We start from the raw sequence: 17907 nt of genomic DNA, 5'->3' as shown, positions 1-17907 counted from the left end.
CAGGCGTGCCACTTTTGTCCCCGGTTCCCGCAGGAGGGCTTTGTGTTTCGCAACAGCTGCCGGGCCGGGGGCAGCTCGTAGCCCTTGGGAGCCTCGAGCTCTGGAGGAGAGCGGGGTACGAGGGGGAAGCCCTCGAAATTCAGCAAAGCAGAAGGAAATGGGAGCGGAGGGTGGAGGTCAGGCCCCGGTTGGGCTGTCCCTCTCGGCTAGCAGGAGGCAGATGCTCCGGATCAATGAGAAAACCTGAGAAAGGGTCCCAGACTTTTGTGGGAGGGGAGAGAGACAGAGTATCGCCTCCACTGCCATCTAACAGGGCTTTTCCCAGATCCTAACTCCGAGCTGGGGTAGGGCTGAGCCACTGCTTTGGGAATGAGCCTGTTCCTGCAGCTGCTTGAGGATGGATGAGGGGGAACCAAAGTTTCAAGGCTGTGAGGAGTGTGTAAGGCTGGGCTGGCTGTCCTGGGACAGCTCTGCCACCAGGCTGTCTGTTTGTAGGGGCACCGGATGCACCTCAAAGTGAGTGCTGATCCTCGTTTTTTCTGTTCTAGGGATGTGAACCTGAAAGCACCAAGACTGGCCCTGACTTGGCCGGGTGTGAGCATTAGTGGCGCTGCATGCAAGCCCCCTTCAGTCTCAGAATTAGAGAGCTGAATGCAAAAATGAGCTGCCAGTTCTTACAAGACAGGACATTTCTAGAGCCTTGTGCTCTATGACATTTTCAAGCCCCATCGACAGAAAGCCTTTGGGGAAACTGAGGCCAGGAGCAATTTCAACTGGAGCATCTGAACCAGGTGTTGTCATGGGGCTGAGACAAGCAGTGCCCAGACTCCCAGTGCTACGAGCTGCATGGCTGCCCCAAAGCTACAGGTGAGGTCTATTGCTTGTACAAGAATTAAATCCTGGGGTTGTGCATCGTCCCCTAACTCATCAGTAATTCCCATCGACTTCCAGAGGTCTCAAACCCCAGCTGCCCTATATGTGAAGGGGCTGGAGAAGAGGCTCAGGCTGGTCTCTGGAGAAGGATGAAGGCAGCTGCAACCTCAGGGGACCAGAAAGCCCCTGCTTGGGCACAGCCCCCCGGACCCGCTGGCCCCAGCCCTCACTCCCTCCCTCCTTTCCCAGCTCCTCCTAACCACAAGGACTTTGGTTGATGGAGCTGGCGCCAGCGAGTTCCCTGAAGAGTTCAGAAGTCAAGAACTGAGGCAGGTACGGGGAGGGGGGAAACCTGACCCCGGCAGGCGGGGGGTGGGGGGAGGTGGCCAACCGGGCACCAAGCTGGGCATGGGGCTGCCAGGAGCTGCTGCCTGCTGTATCCCTATAGTGTTCCCAGTGTCCCTGCCGTGTCCTTGCTATGGGGCTGTGGTGATAAGAGGGCCCCCAGTGAGGGTGTTGAGGTGTCACAGCACCCTGATGCTGGGATATAATGGGTAGACAGACATGCAAGAACACAGCTGTGCAAGTGACTGTGGAAATGTGGGATTGTGGGGCAGCACAATGAGCAAAATACTCATCTCCCTGCAGGAGAGGAGGAGGAGGCAGGTGCAGGAGGTGGTAGTGACAGTGGTGGGCATAGAGGCACAACAGAGGCAGGGACAAAGCAGGACACAGCCAGGAGCAGCAGGCACCCCTGCAGCCCTCACCATGGGGGGAGCAGCTGGAACCAGTTTGTGCCTTGGGCAATGAGGCCCCATGGCAAAACCTCACAACACAGGAAGGTAGGCCCCGGCTCTCACCACCTCCTCCTGTGCTTCCCCCTCCAAAGGCAACTCCTTCCAGGCCTGGGCATCTGTGGGGACCTTCCACCTGTGCCTCCACTCAGGGGTCTGAAAACAGGGGCACCTCCTCCTGCTCAGCTTTTGAGAGGTGCTTAGATTTGAAAACCCATCTGCAGAAAGGGGGGAGGCAGAGCTCCACCAGAGCCATTGCCGTTCTCACTCCTTACCAACTCCAGGACCAAAAGCCTCCTTCTGCCCCACATTGGGTCCCACTGTTGCTCTTGGGGGAAATATTGTCTTCCTGAGTCTCCCCCTCCCTCCACAACATCTCCACACTGCCCTGCACACACCCAGTGCAGCAGTGCTGCCTTTATAGGGCCGAGCCGGGTGGTGAATTTTTTTTCTTTTTAGGCGGGGGGGGGGCCGGGGAAGAAGAAACTCCTTTTCTCGTGTGCTCCTCTCCGCTGTCATTCACTCGGCTCCTTTCAGCATGCAGCCAATGGAGAGTGAGGGCCTGGGAGCAGCAGGCCTTGGGTAGTGTGATTGATGGGCGAACAGGACGGAGGGGCTCTCGCACACGCACTCTGCCGCTCTCTGCTCCGCACCGCGGGGCTTCGGCTTCACATTGCCGGTGGGGGCTTCGGCTCCTGGTCCTCGCGTGTCGGTGATGGTATCTTGGGTGGGGGTGTGAGGTGCTATTGGGGTCAGAGAGTCTCAGGGTCTGGGCTGTGTCTCCCGTGTGCTCCCCGGCGATGCGTGGCTCTGAGTGTGTGGCTGGCGTGGAGCGGTCGTGCGTGGCTCTGTCGCGATATCCCGAGGCGCGCAGCTGCGGCGCGATGGGTCTGAGAGCGTAGTGCCTGCCAGAGCCCGGCTCCTGCCTTCTGCTGCCGCATTTTGGGGTCTGCACGGCTGTGTCGGGGTCCAGCGGAGGGGCCCCGGGGCTCAGTGCGCTGCTCCGCTGCTGGAGCGAGGACGGACGGCGGAGGCATGGAGCACCTCGGGGCTCACCACCTGCACCAAGGCCAAGCCGAGCCCATCAGCTTCGGCATCGACCAGATCCTCAACACGTCGGAGCCGGGCAGCTGCATGGTGTCCCACTCGCGGCTGCAGGACTCGGCAGATTACGGCCTGGGTTGCATCGTAGGCAGCGCCTACAACACGGTCACCGGCGGCTACGGGGCGAGCGGCGGCGGGGCCGGAGCCTACGGCGGCACTTCGTGCAGTATGGGAGCCTTGCCCGGCTCCTACAACGTGAACATGGCGGTGAGCATGAACGGCAACGCTCTGAGCTCGGCCGGGGGGGTGATCCGCGTCCCGGCCCACCGCCCCGTAGCCGGCGGCGTGCACCAGCCCCTCTCTGCCGCCGTGCCGCCGGTGAACGGCATGAACAGTCTGACGGGGCTCACCTTCCCCTGGATGGAGAGCAACAGGCGGTACACAAAGGACAGGTTCACAGGTGAGTCCGGACCCCTTCCTTCCCCATTCCCCTCCTCGCTGGGCAAGCAAGAGCCGGTGCCGGGCCGCTCCCGGCCGTCGGGGCTGGAACAGGCCGGGAACGCGAAGGGGAGGGAATGCGGGAGCATTCCGGTTCCCCTGCGTTTTGCCGTCGTTATTATTATTATAATTCCTGGGGAAAGGCGGAGAACTCCTCGAGCCCCCGCCGCCCGCACAAGTCACCCACCCAAAGTTGTTTGGTCGATGAGGCACCGTCAGTAGCCCCGGCCCGGCGGAGGGCGGCTGTCCCGGTCCGTGCGGCCGCTTCGGCTTCCTCGTGCCCCGCGTCCCCGCCGCGTTCAGCCCTTCCCCAACCAACGGGGACTTCGCACAGCCCCGAGCGGGGCTGGAGCCGCTTCCCGGAGCCGCCGCCTTTTCCAGGTGTAGCCGCTCTCGTTTATCATTTTCGGTTGGTTTTGTTTGTTTGTTTTGTTTCTCCAAACAAAGCAAAAACTCCAACAACGAAAATAATGGGGAAAAAAAACAGCAACAACCACCCAACAAAACAAAACAAAACAAACCCCCAACGAATTCGTAATCGGGAACATTTTCTCGGCCGCGGCACCGGGACCGCTTTTGCTCAAGTTCCCGTTTCGTTTCTCTCCGTTCACATTTAGCCCCGTCCCGGCGGCCCCGACCCTACCCGGCCGCAGCGCTCGCAAACAACTCGGGTTTTACCCAATTAATATTATTAGATTATTTTTTTCTAATTATTATTTTCGTGGAGAAAAACAAACGAAACGAAACAAAACCGAAAAGCGAGTCCCGTTCTCAACGCGCGAAGTTATTTTTTGTGTACAAAACGATCGGGCAGGGCTGTTATCGCAGCGCCGAGCTGAAACTGCCCCGGTTCCCGATCGCACGGGACGAGGAGAACCGAGCCGGGCCCTCTGCAACGCTTCAGGGTTGGAGCGATGGGGCCGGGCCGGGTCGGGCTGAGGGCAGACAACGGGACCCTCTCCGAACTCAAACTCCCACTCTCCGCTGCTTCACTGCTGCTTTTTCGTTTCTTTCCGAAAGCTCCGTGCTGCCCCGCAGCCCCAACCCCGCCATTGCTTGTTTTGTTTTGTTTTCTTTTCTTTTTTCTTTCCCTTTTTCTTTCTTTCTTTTCTTTCTTATTTTTATTTTTTAATTTTAATTTTATTTATTCTATTTTATTTTATTTTTTATTTTTCGACCTTAAGGGCTGCAAATAACCGGGTCGAAGCCGGGTGAGGTGCTGCCCGTCCCGCCCGCCGTGCCCGCAGCCCGTCTGCAGCCCCGGGCTCTCCCCCCTATTATGGCCGCCGAGGTCGGAGTTCGGTGCCCGGCTGCGTTCCTCCGCCCGTGCCCATCTCTGCCCCGCGGCTCCACAGTGGGGGGGTCCCCAGCCCAGCGCCCGGGAGCCGGAGCCCTTGTGCTGATATGTCGCTGCTTGCTTCTTTGCCTCTCATCCCCCCTTCCATGTCCCCCCCAGTGGCCCTCTCACCCTTCACTGTAACACGCCGTATAGGTCACCCCTACCAGAACCGCACGCCCCCCAAGAAGAAGAAGCCGCGCACGTCCTTCACCCGCCTGCAGATCTGTGAGCTGGAGAAGCGCTTCCACCGGCAGAAGTACCTGGCCTCTGCTGAGCGTGCAGCCCTGGCCAAGGCCCTCAAGATGACGGACGCACAGGTGAAGACCTGGTTCCAGAACCGGCGCACCAAGTGGAGGTGAGGGGGCTGAGGGCTGCAGCGTGGGGCCGATCCTGGGCTGGGGGATGCGGTGGTGAGAGCACTATGGGGTCTGTGTGTGTATGTACGTGTGGAGGTGTCCTGGTGTATGCACATGGGAGCCCACCGGAGAGTCACAACTGTGGCTGCACAGCTCCTGTGCTGTGTTGGCAGTGGGACCCTCAGGGATCCTTCTGTGTTGGATGGTACTGGGGGGCCTGGGCTGGGTCCTGCACCTGGTGCTATTGGGATACAGAGCCCTGCATATGCTCGGATTTTGCCCCCCGCAGGGCTTACTGCTCCTCCTTGCAAAAGTGCATTTTTTTCCTCCTGGATGTGCCAGTACATGCGGGCAGGAGAGGAGGAGGTCAGGCTCTCATGGAGCTCCCAGGCTCTACCCCATGCTGCAGCTTCCCAGCATGTCCCTGGAGAGGCAATCAGCTTTAGCAACAGGCTGCAAAGTTGGGTGAGGGGCAGCTGGGTGCTGGGGGGGCTGTACTGTTTGGTGCAGAAGGGAGGCACCTTTTGCTTTTCCTATGTGTGAGCTGCCTGAATGTGTGCACACTGCCAAAGTAAAGGATTCCAGGCAGGAAAATGGGGCTGTGCCTCTCCTCTCTCCCCTTTCCCATCTGGATACTGCATGTACAAAGGGCTGAATCCTTCCATAGGAAGACCAAGCTGATCATGGGTATTTTGCAAGTTAAAGCTTCACTCCTGGTTGTTTCTATGTTTTCTCCAGTGTGGAGGAAATGGGCTTCCCCAGGAGCTGAGTGGGTTTGGGTGAGCAATGGGGGATAGGGAGCTTGAACCAAGGGGTGAGCCACTCATAAAGAGCCCACAGAGAGCAGCTCCTTGAGCACAGGGAAGCTGAGGGCAGAAGGGGTTTCTGTTGGCTAAGAGCAAGGTCCTGGAGGAGGAGGAACAGCCCTGCACAACAGGGTCAGCTGTCTTCTAACCTGGTTTCCTAAGGAAGTGAGGCAAATGTGGCTTGGCTGCCTCTCCTTGTGTCTGTCAATACTCCTTGCGTCTGTTGGCTAAGTTCAATCCCCTTTGGCAGGGGAGCAGAGGATACAAACCTATTCATACACTTGACAAAGAAAAATAGCTGGGTGAAGAGAAAGGAATGACTGGTTCTGTCGGAGGGAAAGGCTGCAGCCTGACCTCAGCCACGGTATTAGATATGGGAGAATCCACATGAGCCTGAGCTTAAATAAATAAGGGCTGGGGGAGAGCTTTTCCTGTGTCTGAAGCCCCTTCCTCACTTGCATCCATGGGAATGAGGCGGCTGAGTGGTCCCCTCCCCAGATTTGGGTGCTCGCTTGAGACAGGCATGAGGTTTGGTTCCTTCCTCTGACCGAGCAGATCTGAACCTGCAAATTCCAGCCTGAGGCAGAAGGGTGAGTGCACAGCCAGGTGCTGGTGGCATCATGCTTCAGCTGCCCGACCGTGGGGCTCCCTGTTCCCATCCCCAGGAGCATCTCCTCCTTATGCAGGCAGTCATTAAAAATTCATTGCAGTGCAGACTGAGCAGCCCCGGTGCCACAGGAGCCCCCGTCGCTGGGATGTGTGACACAGGGAGATGTTGACACTGTGATGAGAACAGGGACTGAGCTGTGATCCACACGCTGCCTGTGCACACCTGGTGGCCTAATGCCCCGTGTCCCCAGCCCTGCTCCGGGTGTCACTACTGCACTCAGAGCTGCCACCTCCAATCCCTATGGAGGAAGAAGACAAGATGATTTGTGTTCCCTGCGAGTTGCTAAATTAAAAAGCTGTCATTGCCCCTGTCTGTAAGCAAGGGAGGGGTGCCAGGGATGCTCCCTGGTGGGAGCTGGGGCACTACAGGTTGCAGCTATCGAGGTAGGGAGATGGGATTTTCCTTGTGGATTTAAGCACGTTGAGGCCATTCCTCTTCTATCCCCTCCTCCCAGACTCTCCGGGGCTCGGACCTGCAGGGCATCTCCTCCAGCCGCCCCCTAATCCCCCCTCCCCTCCCTGGATGAGCTCAGCTCTGCCTCTGTCATTCCAGACAGGCGCGTGTCTGACCTGTTCTTAAAAATTTCCTCCTCCTCCCTGCCCAGTCAGTGTGTGCTGGTATTTGGTTGTTCTCATTGCTCTGTGTTTCTAGAATTTAGGCTATGTTTTGCTGCTTGCAAGGTGTGATTTTTGTCCTGTTTACTGTGAGCAACTCCTTGCTTCAGTCTCAGCACTGCAGCCCAGGGAAAGAGATGGCAGGTTTGAGTGTGGGATGGGGTGGGATGCTGCCCATGTTTCCCTCTGCCAGTGACCATGCACCCTTCCAAGGCATCCCCTTGGTCCCTGCTGCAGCACTGCAGGGAATTGCACTTTGCAGTCCCCTCTTTGCTCCTTTGGATGCTTTGATTTCTGTGTAGATTTCTCCCAGGGCCAGAACTAAAGTGGAGCCTTTCACTTCTTAGCCCGAGGGAGAGGTTTTTCCTTGTGTAAAAGAAGTATCTACAGCCACCAGTGCACGGGACATAGCAGCGGTTTGTGGGATGGGGTCAGGGCTGTGTCCCCAGCCCCAACCTCTCTTTTTCCTGCCTTTCTCCTAGGAGGCAGACAGCAGAGGAGCGGGAGGCCGAGCGGCAGCAAGCGAACCGCATTCTCATGCAGCTGCAGCAGGAAGCCTTCCAAAAAACCATCAACCAGCCCATCCAGGCCGACCCCATCTGCGTGCACAACTCCTCTCTCTTCGCCCTGCAGAACCTCCAGCCCTGGTCTGATGACTCCACCAAGATCACCAGCGTCACCACCGTCGCCTCCGCCTGTGAATAAGGGCTGGCACCTGCGGTGTCCCCTTTGTCACCGGGCACATGTTCATCCTGCAGAGCATCCTTCTATGAGGACTGATGGGGAAGGGAAATTTGCCCCCAAACTCTCCCTGCCCGCAGGGCCGCAGAGCAGCAGCAGCTTGCCTCCCCCCAGCCCTTTTGTTCTTCTGAAAGTCTCTGTTGCCGGCCTCAAACTTCCTGACATGCTGCCAGACAAAGCTGAGCCCTGACAGACGTGGCCGCAGGCGAGCACCCGGCTGGGGGAACTTCCTCTGCAGGGCTCGGGGCACCCCATAGGACTATATGTATATATAATGTGCGTCTATAGGTACGCGCTTTGGATTGATTGGAACAAAAGGATGCGGCTCCCTGGGCAGCGTGTCTGTGCAGCCAGGCACCGCGCTGGGCCTTTGGCGCTGGAGACGTTTGGGGATGCAACAAATGGAGAAAGCCCAGCCGTCTGTTGGCCTCCCAGCAGATCTCACCTAGCTGCATCTCCTCCCATATTTCATTAATTTTTTCCTGCGAGGGGGGAAGAAGCGAAGGAACTGACAGCCTCCTGAGGACGGTAAATGTGATCTCTCTATTGCACGAAGAGCCCAAACTGTCCCCAGCCGCCACGGCCGCGGCGTCGATCAACCCGCGCTTTAATAACCAGGAGAGCCCGGCTGGGCAGGGGTGCTGCCACTCCGTTCTGTGGGTTATTTCCATTTCATTTGCAAAGCGTGGCCCGCCAGGTTGTTTTACCCGTGTCCCTTTACGAGGCGGTTTGCGAGGGCGAAAATCGATTTCACTTCCAACTTGGTTGTTTCTTTTAATTGTTCTGAGAGAATGAGACACAATTAAGCAAAGCACTTCCTATAGCAAACGCCGGGAATATATAGATATTATATATACAGTATATATTTTTCAGTTACTTATAATCTAAAGCAGCACTGCCAATTTAAACAGCTACTACAGGCAAGCGAGCAGAAAACCTATTTTCAGTGAGATTTTTTTAAGGCTTTTTTTTTTTTTTTTTAAGTTATGCACTTATAAGGTGTTTTCTGTGTATTCATTTTATAAAGTGCTTGTGTAATTTATGTGGAAACGAAAAATAAAAGATAAAAAAGCAAAAAAAAAAAAAAAAAAAGGTCTCCGGGGTACTGAATAAATCATGGAGCGCTTTGCTCTTCCCTATTAGATCCCTGAGAGGAGACGTGGATAGGAGCTGGCGCGGAGGCTAGGCTGCTTAAGATGAAAATAGAGTTAGTGCTTTTTCTGTTTGGCTTTGCTTGAGTCTTCTGTGTTCGGAAGCTCTGGGTGGGTTTGGCTCCCCGTCCCAGAGCTGTTTGTAGGCTCTGGCTGTGCATGTAGCACCTGTGTTAATTGCAGGGACCATGGAGCTCTGCATTAGAGCGGGTGGAGAAATTCCCCGAGCGGCACAGGCAGCACTGGGGCAGGCTGATAGCAGTGGGATGGTGCAGAAAGCAGGGCTGAAGGGAAAGAAACCTCCAGCAGCAGCGTGGGGAATTATTCCCTGATGGGGAATCACTTTGTGTTCCATCCGTGCTCAGCCTTGTTCTGGGCCATCACCCTGCGCAGGAGGAAGAAAACCCTATGGGTGGGAAAGTTCCACCCTGCTTCCCCCAAGAGAGACCCTCAGGGCTGTGGCCTTGGCTCCAGCCCGGCCCTTCCCTCAGTGCTGGGGTTGAGTGGGGGTTGTGACCCTGCTGCCCCCAGCTCCTGGCCCAAGAAATGCCACCATGCAGATCAGGGCTGGGTCCTGGGCTGGGCAGCGCAGCTCTGGCAGGTTGGGAAGAGAGAGTACAAATACGTTTACTGGGGTCTGGTTTTGTTTTCCCCAAACCAAACAGTACAGGATCAGATTCAATACTTGTGGGGGGCTCACATTCTCCTTTCCAAGGTTTCCCTGCAGCAAAAAGAAGCCAACAGCCGCAAAATAAATATGAAAGGGATCACACCGCTCACCATTGATATTAAAAGTGTTTTCTATTTTATTATCGTGACACATCAATATCTTAAAATCTAATTCCAAGACAGCCATTTTATAATATCCACATTACTTGTTTCGTATTCCAAAATGTTTCCCAGCAAAGCTGAGTGTATGATAATGCACATTGGAGGGTGTGTGCTCAGACTCAATATTTAGTTACACCTTCTGCTAGAGACTGTTGACTTCCTCCTTTTCTTATCAATCTTTCCTGTTTTAAATAAGACCAAAAGGCAGAAAAGAGAATCTCTCCAGGAGATGACAGTGTACGTACCATTAGAGATAGAAGAATACTTTTCTGCTCTTTCGGGCCACAATTGCTGCTGGAATGGGTTTCTGTTAAAGTGTTTTTTCCTGGATTCATTTTTAATATTAGGTTTGTGGTGGGAGGATTTTGCTATGCAAACATGACGGTCTGTGCCCAGACAATAACATTCGCCTGAAAGACGATGGAATTAAATCCATAAGCAACGATGCAAAATGGTGCCATCCAGCTGTATGTTTTGTGTTCACATCCTGGGGCTGTTCTCACCACGCTGACGGCTCAGCTTTTGGTGCTCTACCAATTTGGGAACAGGAACACGACTGCACAGAGAAGCACTGAAAGTCATTTCCCCCTTCCGCTTATCTCACAGTGTAGCAAATCCCAAATGTGAAACCGGAGTTAGTGCAAGTTGGTTTTTCAGTGTCTGTCCAACTGCCTTGAGGAAATACAGAGCCAGCCAGACAACTTCGGCCGGAGGAGAAATACTGGCATGAAACGTGACCAAAAGTGACGGGTTGCTCTAGTTTGGCTATGGATGTGCTGAGCTTTTGAAGGCAAAATTTGGAGTTGGGGCAGAGCGGGGGGTGGGGAGCACAGCAGTGAAAGGAACACCAAACATCTGTGCGGAGCTGGAGGAGACGAAGTACAGCTGGATGGGCTGCGGTCATCTGGGCTCACTCCCAGCTCAGAGAGCTTCATGGGCACAGGGGAGAGAGAAGCCTGGTCTGCATTGGGAGGCCTGGTCCCCATTGAGCAGCATGGTCCCCACTGAAAGGCTTGGGCCCCAGCAATAGTCCTGCTTCAATCAAGAAGCCTGGTGCTCAACTAAAAGCCTGCCCCCCACCTAGCAGCATGGTCCCTATCCAGCCAATCAGCTGGGCATCAGGGTCATCCAAATGAGGGATAACTGCCTTGGCTCCACCAGGGCTGGGGGTATTGCTGGAGCCCTGGGTTGGGGGTTGAAGGATCATTGTGTGATTATACAGAGATGATCAGGCTCCATCAGCATCCCTACAAGCAGGCTGTAGGGCTGCACGTAGCTTCTCTAGGGCTGTGCTCTCCTATCTGCATGGTGTTTGGTGGTTGTCTGACAGCTCAGGGTCACTTGCAGCTGGCATTTGTGGGAGGATCACCAGGCAGGTGTGCCTAGCCCCAGACACAGCTTGCTGTAATTAATAATGAAGGGAGGATCTGCTCCTGCCAGCAGATATATATATAGGATCATTCCCCTTCTCCCCCCCACCTTTCTAGGGCTGTTAAAATGTTGTGTAGTTTTTTTTGTTATTATTATATATTTTTTTTGTTATTGTGTTTTAACCTTCATAGTCAGCAACTGGTTCTTCCTGCTGCTATTGCTTGGATATGCTCATAATTATCCTACAAGGCTTAAACCAGTGTTGTTGGGTGGGAATAGAGGCTGCTGAGGGCAGAGCCCCCACTGTGGGCAGCTCAGGTTCTGAGGGTGCTGGGAGCGCAAAAGCTGTTCTGCTGAAAGCTGGGTGGGTTGCATGGCAAAGCAAACCCTGTCTGGTGTTTTAGGACAGCTGGAACCTCTTAAATTATTTCTTGTTTTGTTTTCTGCCAGAAAAATACCTGTTGAGTGATGCTGATTTCTTTGTGCAACGCTGATGATTCGCTGTTGCTTCTTTGAAAAGCCTTTTGTGAAACAAGGATTGGATTTATTAGAGGAGCCCTTTTTGAAACTGCATGAATGAAAAGATCTCCATTTGTGAGGAAAATCTGGGGTTCTTTTTTAAATGCTTTTTGGCAGATATTAAGTAAAGAAGTGTGTGAAGTAATAGATGACTGCAGCAAGATTCTGCTGGAGTCAGACAATTCAGATTGACTCTGTTTCTGTAGATCTTTTCCTTATAAAACTAGCTGGGGCTCCGATTTGATTATCATTATTGTTGTTATTATTTTTGGCCTTAGTTACAGTAGGAAACTTTATCACGATATGTCAATGCTCGCCCAATATCAGGGTGTGGGTTCTTTGCCCCTGTTCCTCTCCTTTGCTCAGAAGCATTTTGTTTGAAATGAGGTCTGTAAATATATGTAAGTAAAACGTAACAATATATTAAAAAAATATGGTTTTCCCCAGAGACAGAAGTGAAGTTGGCTTTTCTGAGGCAACTTTTTCTGTCTCCTAGGCAGCAGTAGCCTAAAAATAACAAACGAGTGATTAAAGCAAATCAGTCAATATATACTTTTCTTTTTTTAAGCTACAGTTGGAAAGCCTCGCAACGAAAATGAGGAGAGAGCTCTGCTTCCCAGGAGCGTTCATTTATCAGCAAGAGGAAGAGGTTGGGCAGGGATGTTGTTTGGGGCTTGTTGCTTGCTGTCCCCAGCCTGTGTATGGCTCCTGGACAATGCAGGGCTGCTGGATTCCTTCTCTTTGGGAGTTAGGTGAAGAGCATCGTGTTCGTGGTGCTGGTGATCAGCAGTTTGAGTCCAGGCCTGGGCTGTTGAGTGTGTTGGAGGTGAACTGTGGTTGAGGTAAGTGAGCACACGTGCAGCAAGCTGTGGCTTGGTATCTACATGGCACCCCTGCATGGGGATGTGAATTCACTGAACTGACAATGCTCTTTGCATACTCATCCTCACGGAGATGCCTGCAGAGACCCAGCTTCCATCCCAGCATGGAAAACAAATGTTGGAAACTTATCAGTTATTATGCTGGGTCTGAATCTGGTTAACATGCCTGCCCCAAGGTGGGAGGTGGCACATAGAGCACAATGTGCTCTTTAGGACTGTGGGACACGAGTCCCCTGGAGCCATACGTTAGCAAACTTGCAGCAGTTGGTCTCACTAGCAGGATGTGTGCTAAGCCAGGTGGAGCCACACCTGCATTGTCACCTGCATGAAAGAGAGTCCTGAGAGCACTCATGGATGGGAGGTGCTGCCAAAATAAGGGTGCAGTGCTACTGAGCTTCTGCACTGAGTATCTGGCTCCCCTCCCAGTGGAAATCCGGAACAGCAGCCCAAATGATCCCTGGTGGGATGGGGGGAGTGGGGACCCCCTGCTATGCAAACTGTAGTGGCAGGGAGGAGGTTTGTCTGGCAGTGCTGCCTTGTGTGGCTCTGAGCTCACTGTTTCTCCTTCCTGGAGCCCTCCTGCAGCCACCCACGGGTGGGCTGGACACGCAGGACGGGGTCCCCAGCCCCACGCCCTCTCCCTTGTGCAGGAGGCGGAAGCAGCCTTGGAGCATCCCCTGCTGCGGGGTCGTCCTGAAGCAATTGCGGGTGCCGGGCTCCACCTAGGGGCTGCTCAGGGATAAGGGGCTGAGCCTGGCTGGGCGCTGGCAGGGGGCTCCGGGCCGCCCCCTGTATCACACCTCGGATGCGAGTGCCCCAGCACGGGGATGGGGGGTTTGGGTTAAAACAATGGGATTTGGGTGCAGTTATGCTGAGTGCATTGAGTACATCTTCCAGGAAAAGCAGAAAACCTAAACGAGATAAACAAGGAAACGATGACTTTTTTTTTTCTTTGTCAATAATGCTCAAGGAAATCACCTGTATTTTATTATCCCATTCGTACGTTTAATGCTATTAAAGTAGGAGTCTGGGCTGAGCTGCAGGAAATCAAAGCACTTAATGGGGTAGACGCAAGCCCTCCCTCCTCCCTCCCCAAAGGTGATTTGAACCAGTTGAAACAAATGTGTCTTCTCTTAAAATAATTATGTGATTTAGAGATGCTTTTCCCTGGCTCATATCAAATGACTTTAATGGGGTCTGCTCGTATATGTGTGTCTGTTTAACCAGTTATTGCTTTTTAAAGCTGTATTCATTCCCCAGTTTTTGCCAGAAAAGTAATTCTCTCTGAGATGGGATTATTTGTGCTCAACCATCGCTTGGTATTTATTCTGCAATGCATTTAATAGTGAAATGGTGCCCAGAGGGCAGAGGCCAAAATGTGATCTAAAACAACGTGCTGAAATTTGGGAATAATATCTTCTGGATGATTTACCAGCTGTGAAGCTTTTTTTCTCCTCTATTTACCTATTTATTTGCTCTGTTTTCAGAAAGGCAAGCTGTTCATGTGGGCACATCCAGGTGAGTCTGTGGATGTGCGCCTGCTGTTTTCACCTAATGCTGTTTCTCCTCTGGCCCAGCTCTGGCCAAATTTGTCAGTTTTGGAGGCTCTACCTTCCTGTGACTGGTCTGTGACTAGTGGGGGTTTGTAGAGTGGTGCTGAGTTGTAGCAAGATGTGTGCCAAGCACAGGGGATGCACTGTATGAGCACAGCAGGGGAAACCCCGATAGGCAGAGCCACACCTGCAGCGTTACCTGCACGAAACAGCATTTCGAGAGCACTTGTGGCTTGCTGGTGTATGAGAAAGAGGTGGGGGGCAAGCTGGGAAGAGTCAAAAGCTGCTCTGTTATTTCCTTTTGCAGGAAGGAAGGTAGGAGAACATAAAGCACCGGTATTGCAAAGAAACATTTAGAGTAGCAAACCAAGGAGATCTGGGCTGCATGGCTGTGCTTTGTTTGGCTCTGCCTCCTTTCCAGAGACCCACAGCTTGGAGCCCCCAGCCCCAGGAGGCTTTTCCCTTGTTAGAACTGCAGCTTTAACCCCACATGGTTTTGTCTCACTGAGCCCTTGGTGTCTTTTCAGGGTTAAATCATCAGCTTTCAGTGGAAATACACTCTGTTCCTGTATAGCTTAAATCTTTTTCTGGAGGAAGAAACCACATTAACTTGCACATCCTTTATACCTGCAGGAGCTGTGATGCACGTAGCTGCATTCCCTGCCCCATCACAATGCTGCAGAGCTGCACTATTACTCTTTTTTTGACCTTTACAGGATCAGAAAACCACTACAGCTCCTTCTAAGTGCTCTCTCCTGATGCTGCCCTGCTCCACACCACAGAGTGCTCTGGGCAGTCTCTATCCTTGCCCCCACCTGGGAATGTAACACAGATGCAGAATGGGGGTTGCTGGAGAGGTATGTAAGCAGACAAAGTCCTTGTCCTTCACTCTCTTGCCATCACTCACCTGTTTTGCAACTAATCACGGGCTCTGCCTCCCTCTCTCCAATGAGCAGTATTGATTTGCTGGGCTGTGCCTTCATCACCCACAGCTGTGGGTGCCCTTTCCAGGGAAGTACTGAGCTCTGATGCCAGGTTGGAGGTGAAAGTTCTGAGATAGATGGGGTGAACTGCCAGCCTTGTGTGGACTCTGGCACCCGAGTGCCTCAGAGCACAGCAGGGGATTGGGTATGGCATGAAACCTGCCCTCAGTTCTCCCCTCAAGATCGGTCCCAAGGACCCTCCAAAGTGAGCAGTGCTGGGATGGCAGCCCTCTCTGCTCATTTGCTGGCTGGAGCGAGGGAATGCTCTGGGCTTTACGAAGGAAGAAATAGCACCTGGGGTGACTTAAGCAATAGCCAGGAGAATACTCCTGTGCCTAAACCCACATGGTGGATTGCAAGGGAGGGTTCCCAGGGTGGTGCTGCTAACATCTTGCATGGGTTTGGGGAATGAGGAACAGCTGGTAACAGCCCAGGACTCCATGCCCCAGCAGCCCCATGCAGTGGGGTTGTCCTGGTGGGAGGGTCTCTTCTCAGCCCCTGTTCCTTCCCTGCCCTTGCTTTGCACCTCTCCTCTTCTGTTTCAGAAATCCAGGGCAGGGCTCGGTGGCACTTCTTTGTTTTGCAGACAGCAGCACACTGGGATAAGGTAACTAATTCGGGGAATGGCTCCAGCTATCAATTTCCTGAATGAGTTGGTGGGAAATGCTTTGAAGGATAAGCCAGATCTCACACTCTCTCTACCGTCTGCTTGGTCATGAATTACCCTTTTATTTTACTTCCTCCTTGTTCTCATTGCCACACCACTCAAACTAAAATTATTCGCCTACAACCGCAAAAGCAGGGATATATCACCTGGAGTGCTGTAGGGCTGTCGCCATATATAATGCTCTGAGCTCAATATTTATAGAGCTACATACGGCACAAATCATATCCAGAAGGCCCGTCGAGCTGGAGAGCTAGGTATAAACTCCAGAAATATCGCAAGCCATCGCTCACAAGAGACTGCCCGGCAGAGCCGCTGGCCGTACATCACGCTGTAATGCCATCCGAGTCCGTGCTCGGTGCTGGAGCAGAGCAGAGGTCACTGCCAAGCTTTCCTTCCATAAATCCTAGGCGCTGGCTCTGAGCAAGGTTAGGGGCTGGGGAGCCCTGCTCCTGGTGCTGCTTCTTGCTGCTGTTGACACCGGGGTGTCCCAGCACTGAGGGTGGGTGCTTGTCTGAGGGGTCTTGTCCTTGGCCTCTGCTGTGGGAACTGGAGGAGAAGGTGGGAGAGATGCAATGGCTTGTTCAGACCAACTCTGACAGCTTTAGGGAACAGATGGCTCATCTGAAATGGGGTTTTGCTGGGTTTTAGGGGGGATCTGAGTCTCTTCTTCTCACCCTTCTGGATCACATTCTCCTTTATGTTGTGTAAGGGTGTGAATTTTCTTTAAGTCTCTATTTTCTACAGGCCTCTATGGTTGAGGACACACAGAAAACAGCCTGTCTGCATGGCAAAGATGTGGCAGTCTGTCCCAAGGAAGTCCAGGTCCACTGCCCACCTAGAAGTTCCTCCTTGGTGATGGAGCTCAGCCACCCATGGGGTACAGCTCCCCCAGGGCAGACCCTGCTGCACCCCTGGGTTCTTCAGCTTTCTTGGGCAATCCAGAGTGAGCAAATCCCAGGTAATATGAATGTCCCACATCCCTGCCAGCTGCAGGAGAGCTCTCTGGTGCAGAGACACTGATGTGGTGTAAATGAGCAATGGGGTTGTGCCGAAGCAATCGCAGCCTGTCAGCCACTCGTGTTTCTATAATTCGTGATGGACTTGAGCTAAGAGGTCTCTGGCTCTCCCCTCTCCCCCAGCAGCATGGCAGGAAGGCTCTGACATTAAGCAAAATAAAATCCAACCCTTAGCATTAAGTAAAACTCCCAGCGTGATGGGTTTGTGGCTTGCAGCAACAGCACAGCAGGAGCATGTTAAAGCCAGTCTCCAGTGAGTGGAAGAATGAAGCTTTGCAAAACCCTGACGAGGCAAAGCTCCTAAAATAACAATTGAATTAAACTTAATTCATTTTCACTTAATACCCTAATACTGCCTTTAGCAAATGAGACTGTTATTATTTTGAGGAGGAAAATGGGGAGGCACAGTCTGGATGCAACTCACATCTCTTTAGTGTGAAAGAAAGAAAACAGTGGTGGAAATAAATAACCATGGGGAGCAATGCAGACAATTCAGTGCTTTCCTCTGGGAATAAATGCTCCCAAACCTGAACATATTTGTATTCCAGACCCAGGAGTGTGCAAAACTGGCTATTTTTTTTTTTTCCACACCCTGGGGGTTTGCTAAGTTTGGGTCATACTCTGCATCTAAGGCTGGTTGTGACTTCCATCCACTCTCCTTGCCATGAAGCCCTTCCTTTGGGAAAGCTGCAGATCCTGTGCTGTTGGGCCCTGACTCAGAAGGCAGGTGAGCACAAGCTTGTGCTGTCCCATGCATGATAGACTGAGCACCCTGATATGGATCTTTATTTCCAGATGTGCCTCCTATCTGCTTGAGTCCACCCTCGTGATGCTGCAGGAGGATTTCACTAAGCCAACACCCCAGTCTGTGTGCTCCATGACAGCCGTGCTGGCACCAAACTACGCTTCCCAGGAGGCCACAGAGCAAGAGCAGTGCTCTCTATGGTGAGTGCAGGAAAAATATCCCCTTTGGCTGCTCGTGATGGTGGTGAACAGGACAGCAGTGGGATGTCAGGGCTGGAGGCAGCACCGCTCTGCGAGCAGCTGCAGGCATTGCAGCAAAATGGGTTTCTCCTCTTAATGCAGCTCTCTGCTGTCACTGCAGCCTTCCTCCAGCAAATAGCCCAGACTGGCTGCACAAGGTTGGCCTCGCCTTCTGCATCTCTCACAGGCAGGCTTTGCTAATCCGCTCCTGACAGA

General features: G+C 53.1%; 1 protein-coding gene across 2 annotated transcripts; it reads left to right on the top strand.

Annotated features, from left to right (window-relative positions):
- The first annotated feature begins 1289 nt into the window (after positions 1-1289).
- Positions 1290-8801, top strand: TLX1 (T cell leukemia homeobox 1). Of its 2 annotated transcripts, none has more exons than XM_015866898.2 (3): positions 1290-3171; positions 4666-4903; positions 7477-8801. In XM_015866898.2, the coding sequence occupies exons 1-3, from the start codon at positions 2703-2705 to the stop codon at positions 7697-7699; spliced, it is 930 nt and encodes a 309-aa protein (XP_015722384.1). In that variant the 5' UTR covers positions 1290-2702; the 3' UTR covers positions 7700-8801. The 2 variants fall into 2 exon arrangements, with proteins under 2 accessions (XP_015722384.1, XP_015722385.1); XM_015866899.2 differs by having other exon boundaries at positions 1297-3171; positions 4702-4903.
- The last annotated feature ends 9106 nt before the right edge of the window (positions 8802-17907 follow it).

The sequence above is a fragment of the Coturnix japonica genome, chromosome 6 (assembly GCF_001577835.2).
Source record: "Coturnix japonica isolate 7356 chromosome 6, Coturnix japonica 2.1, whole genome shotgun sequence".
Lineage (NCBI taxonomy): Eukaryota > Metazoa > Chordata > Aves > Galliformes > Phasianidae > Coturnix > Coturnix japonica.
Note: the sequence above shows the minus strand (reverse complement) of the source record. Positions and strands in the feature narration are given on the sequence as shown.

Excerpts from the sequence above, each read along its gene's own strand:
- TLX1 (XM_015866898.2), top strand. The coding sequence starts at position 2,703 with ATGGAGCACCTCGGGGCTCACCACCTGCACCAAGGCCAAGCCGAGCCC. Across the intron at positions 3,172-4,665 it reads CACAAAGGACAGGTTCACAG|TGGCCCTCTCACCCTTCACT; the intron begins GTGAGTCCGGAC and ends TGTCCCCCCCAG. Across the intron at positions 4,904-7,476 it reads AACCGGCGCACCAAGTGGAG|GAGGCAGACAGCAGAGGAGC; the intron begins GTGAGGGGGCTG and ends CCTTTCTCCTAG.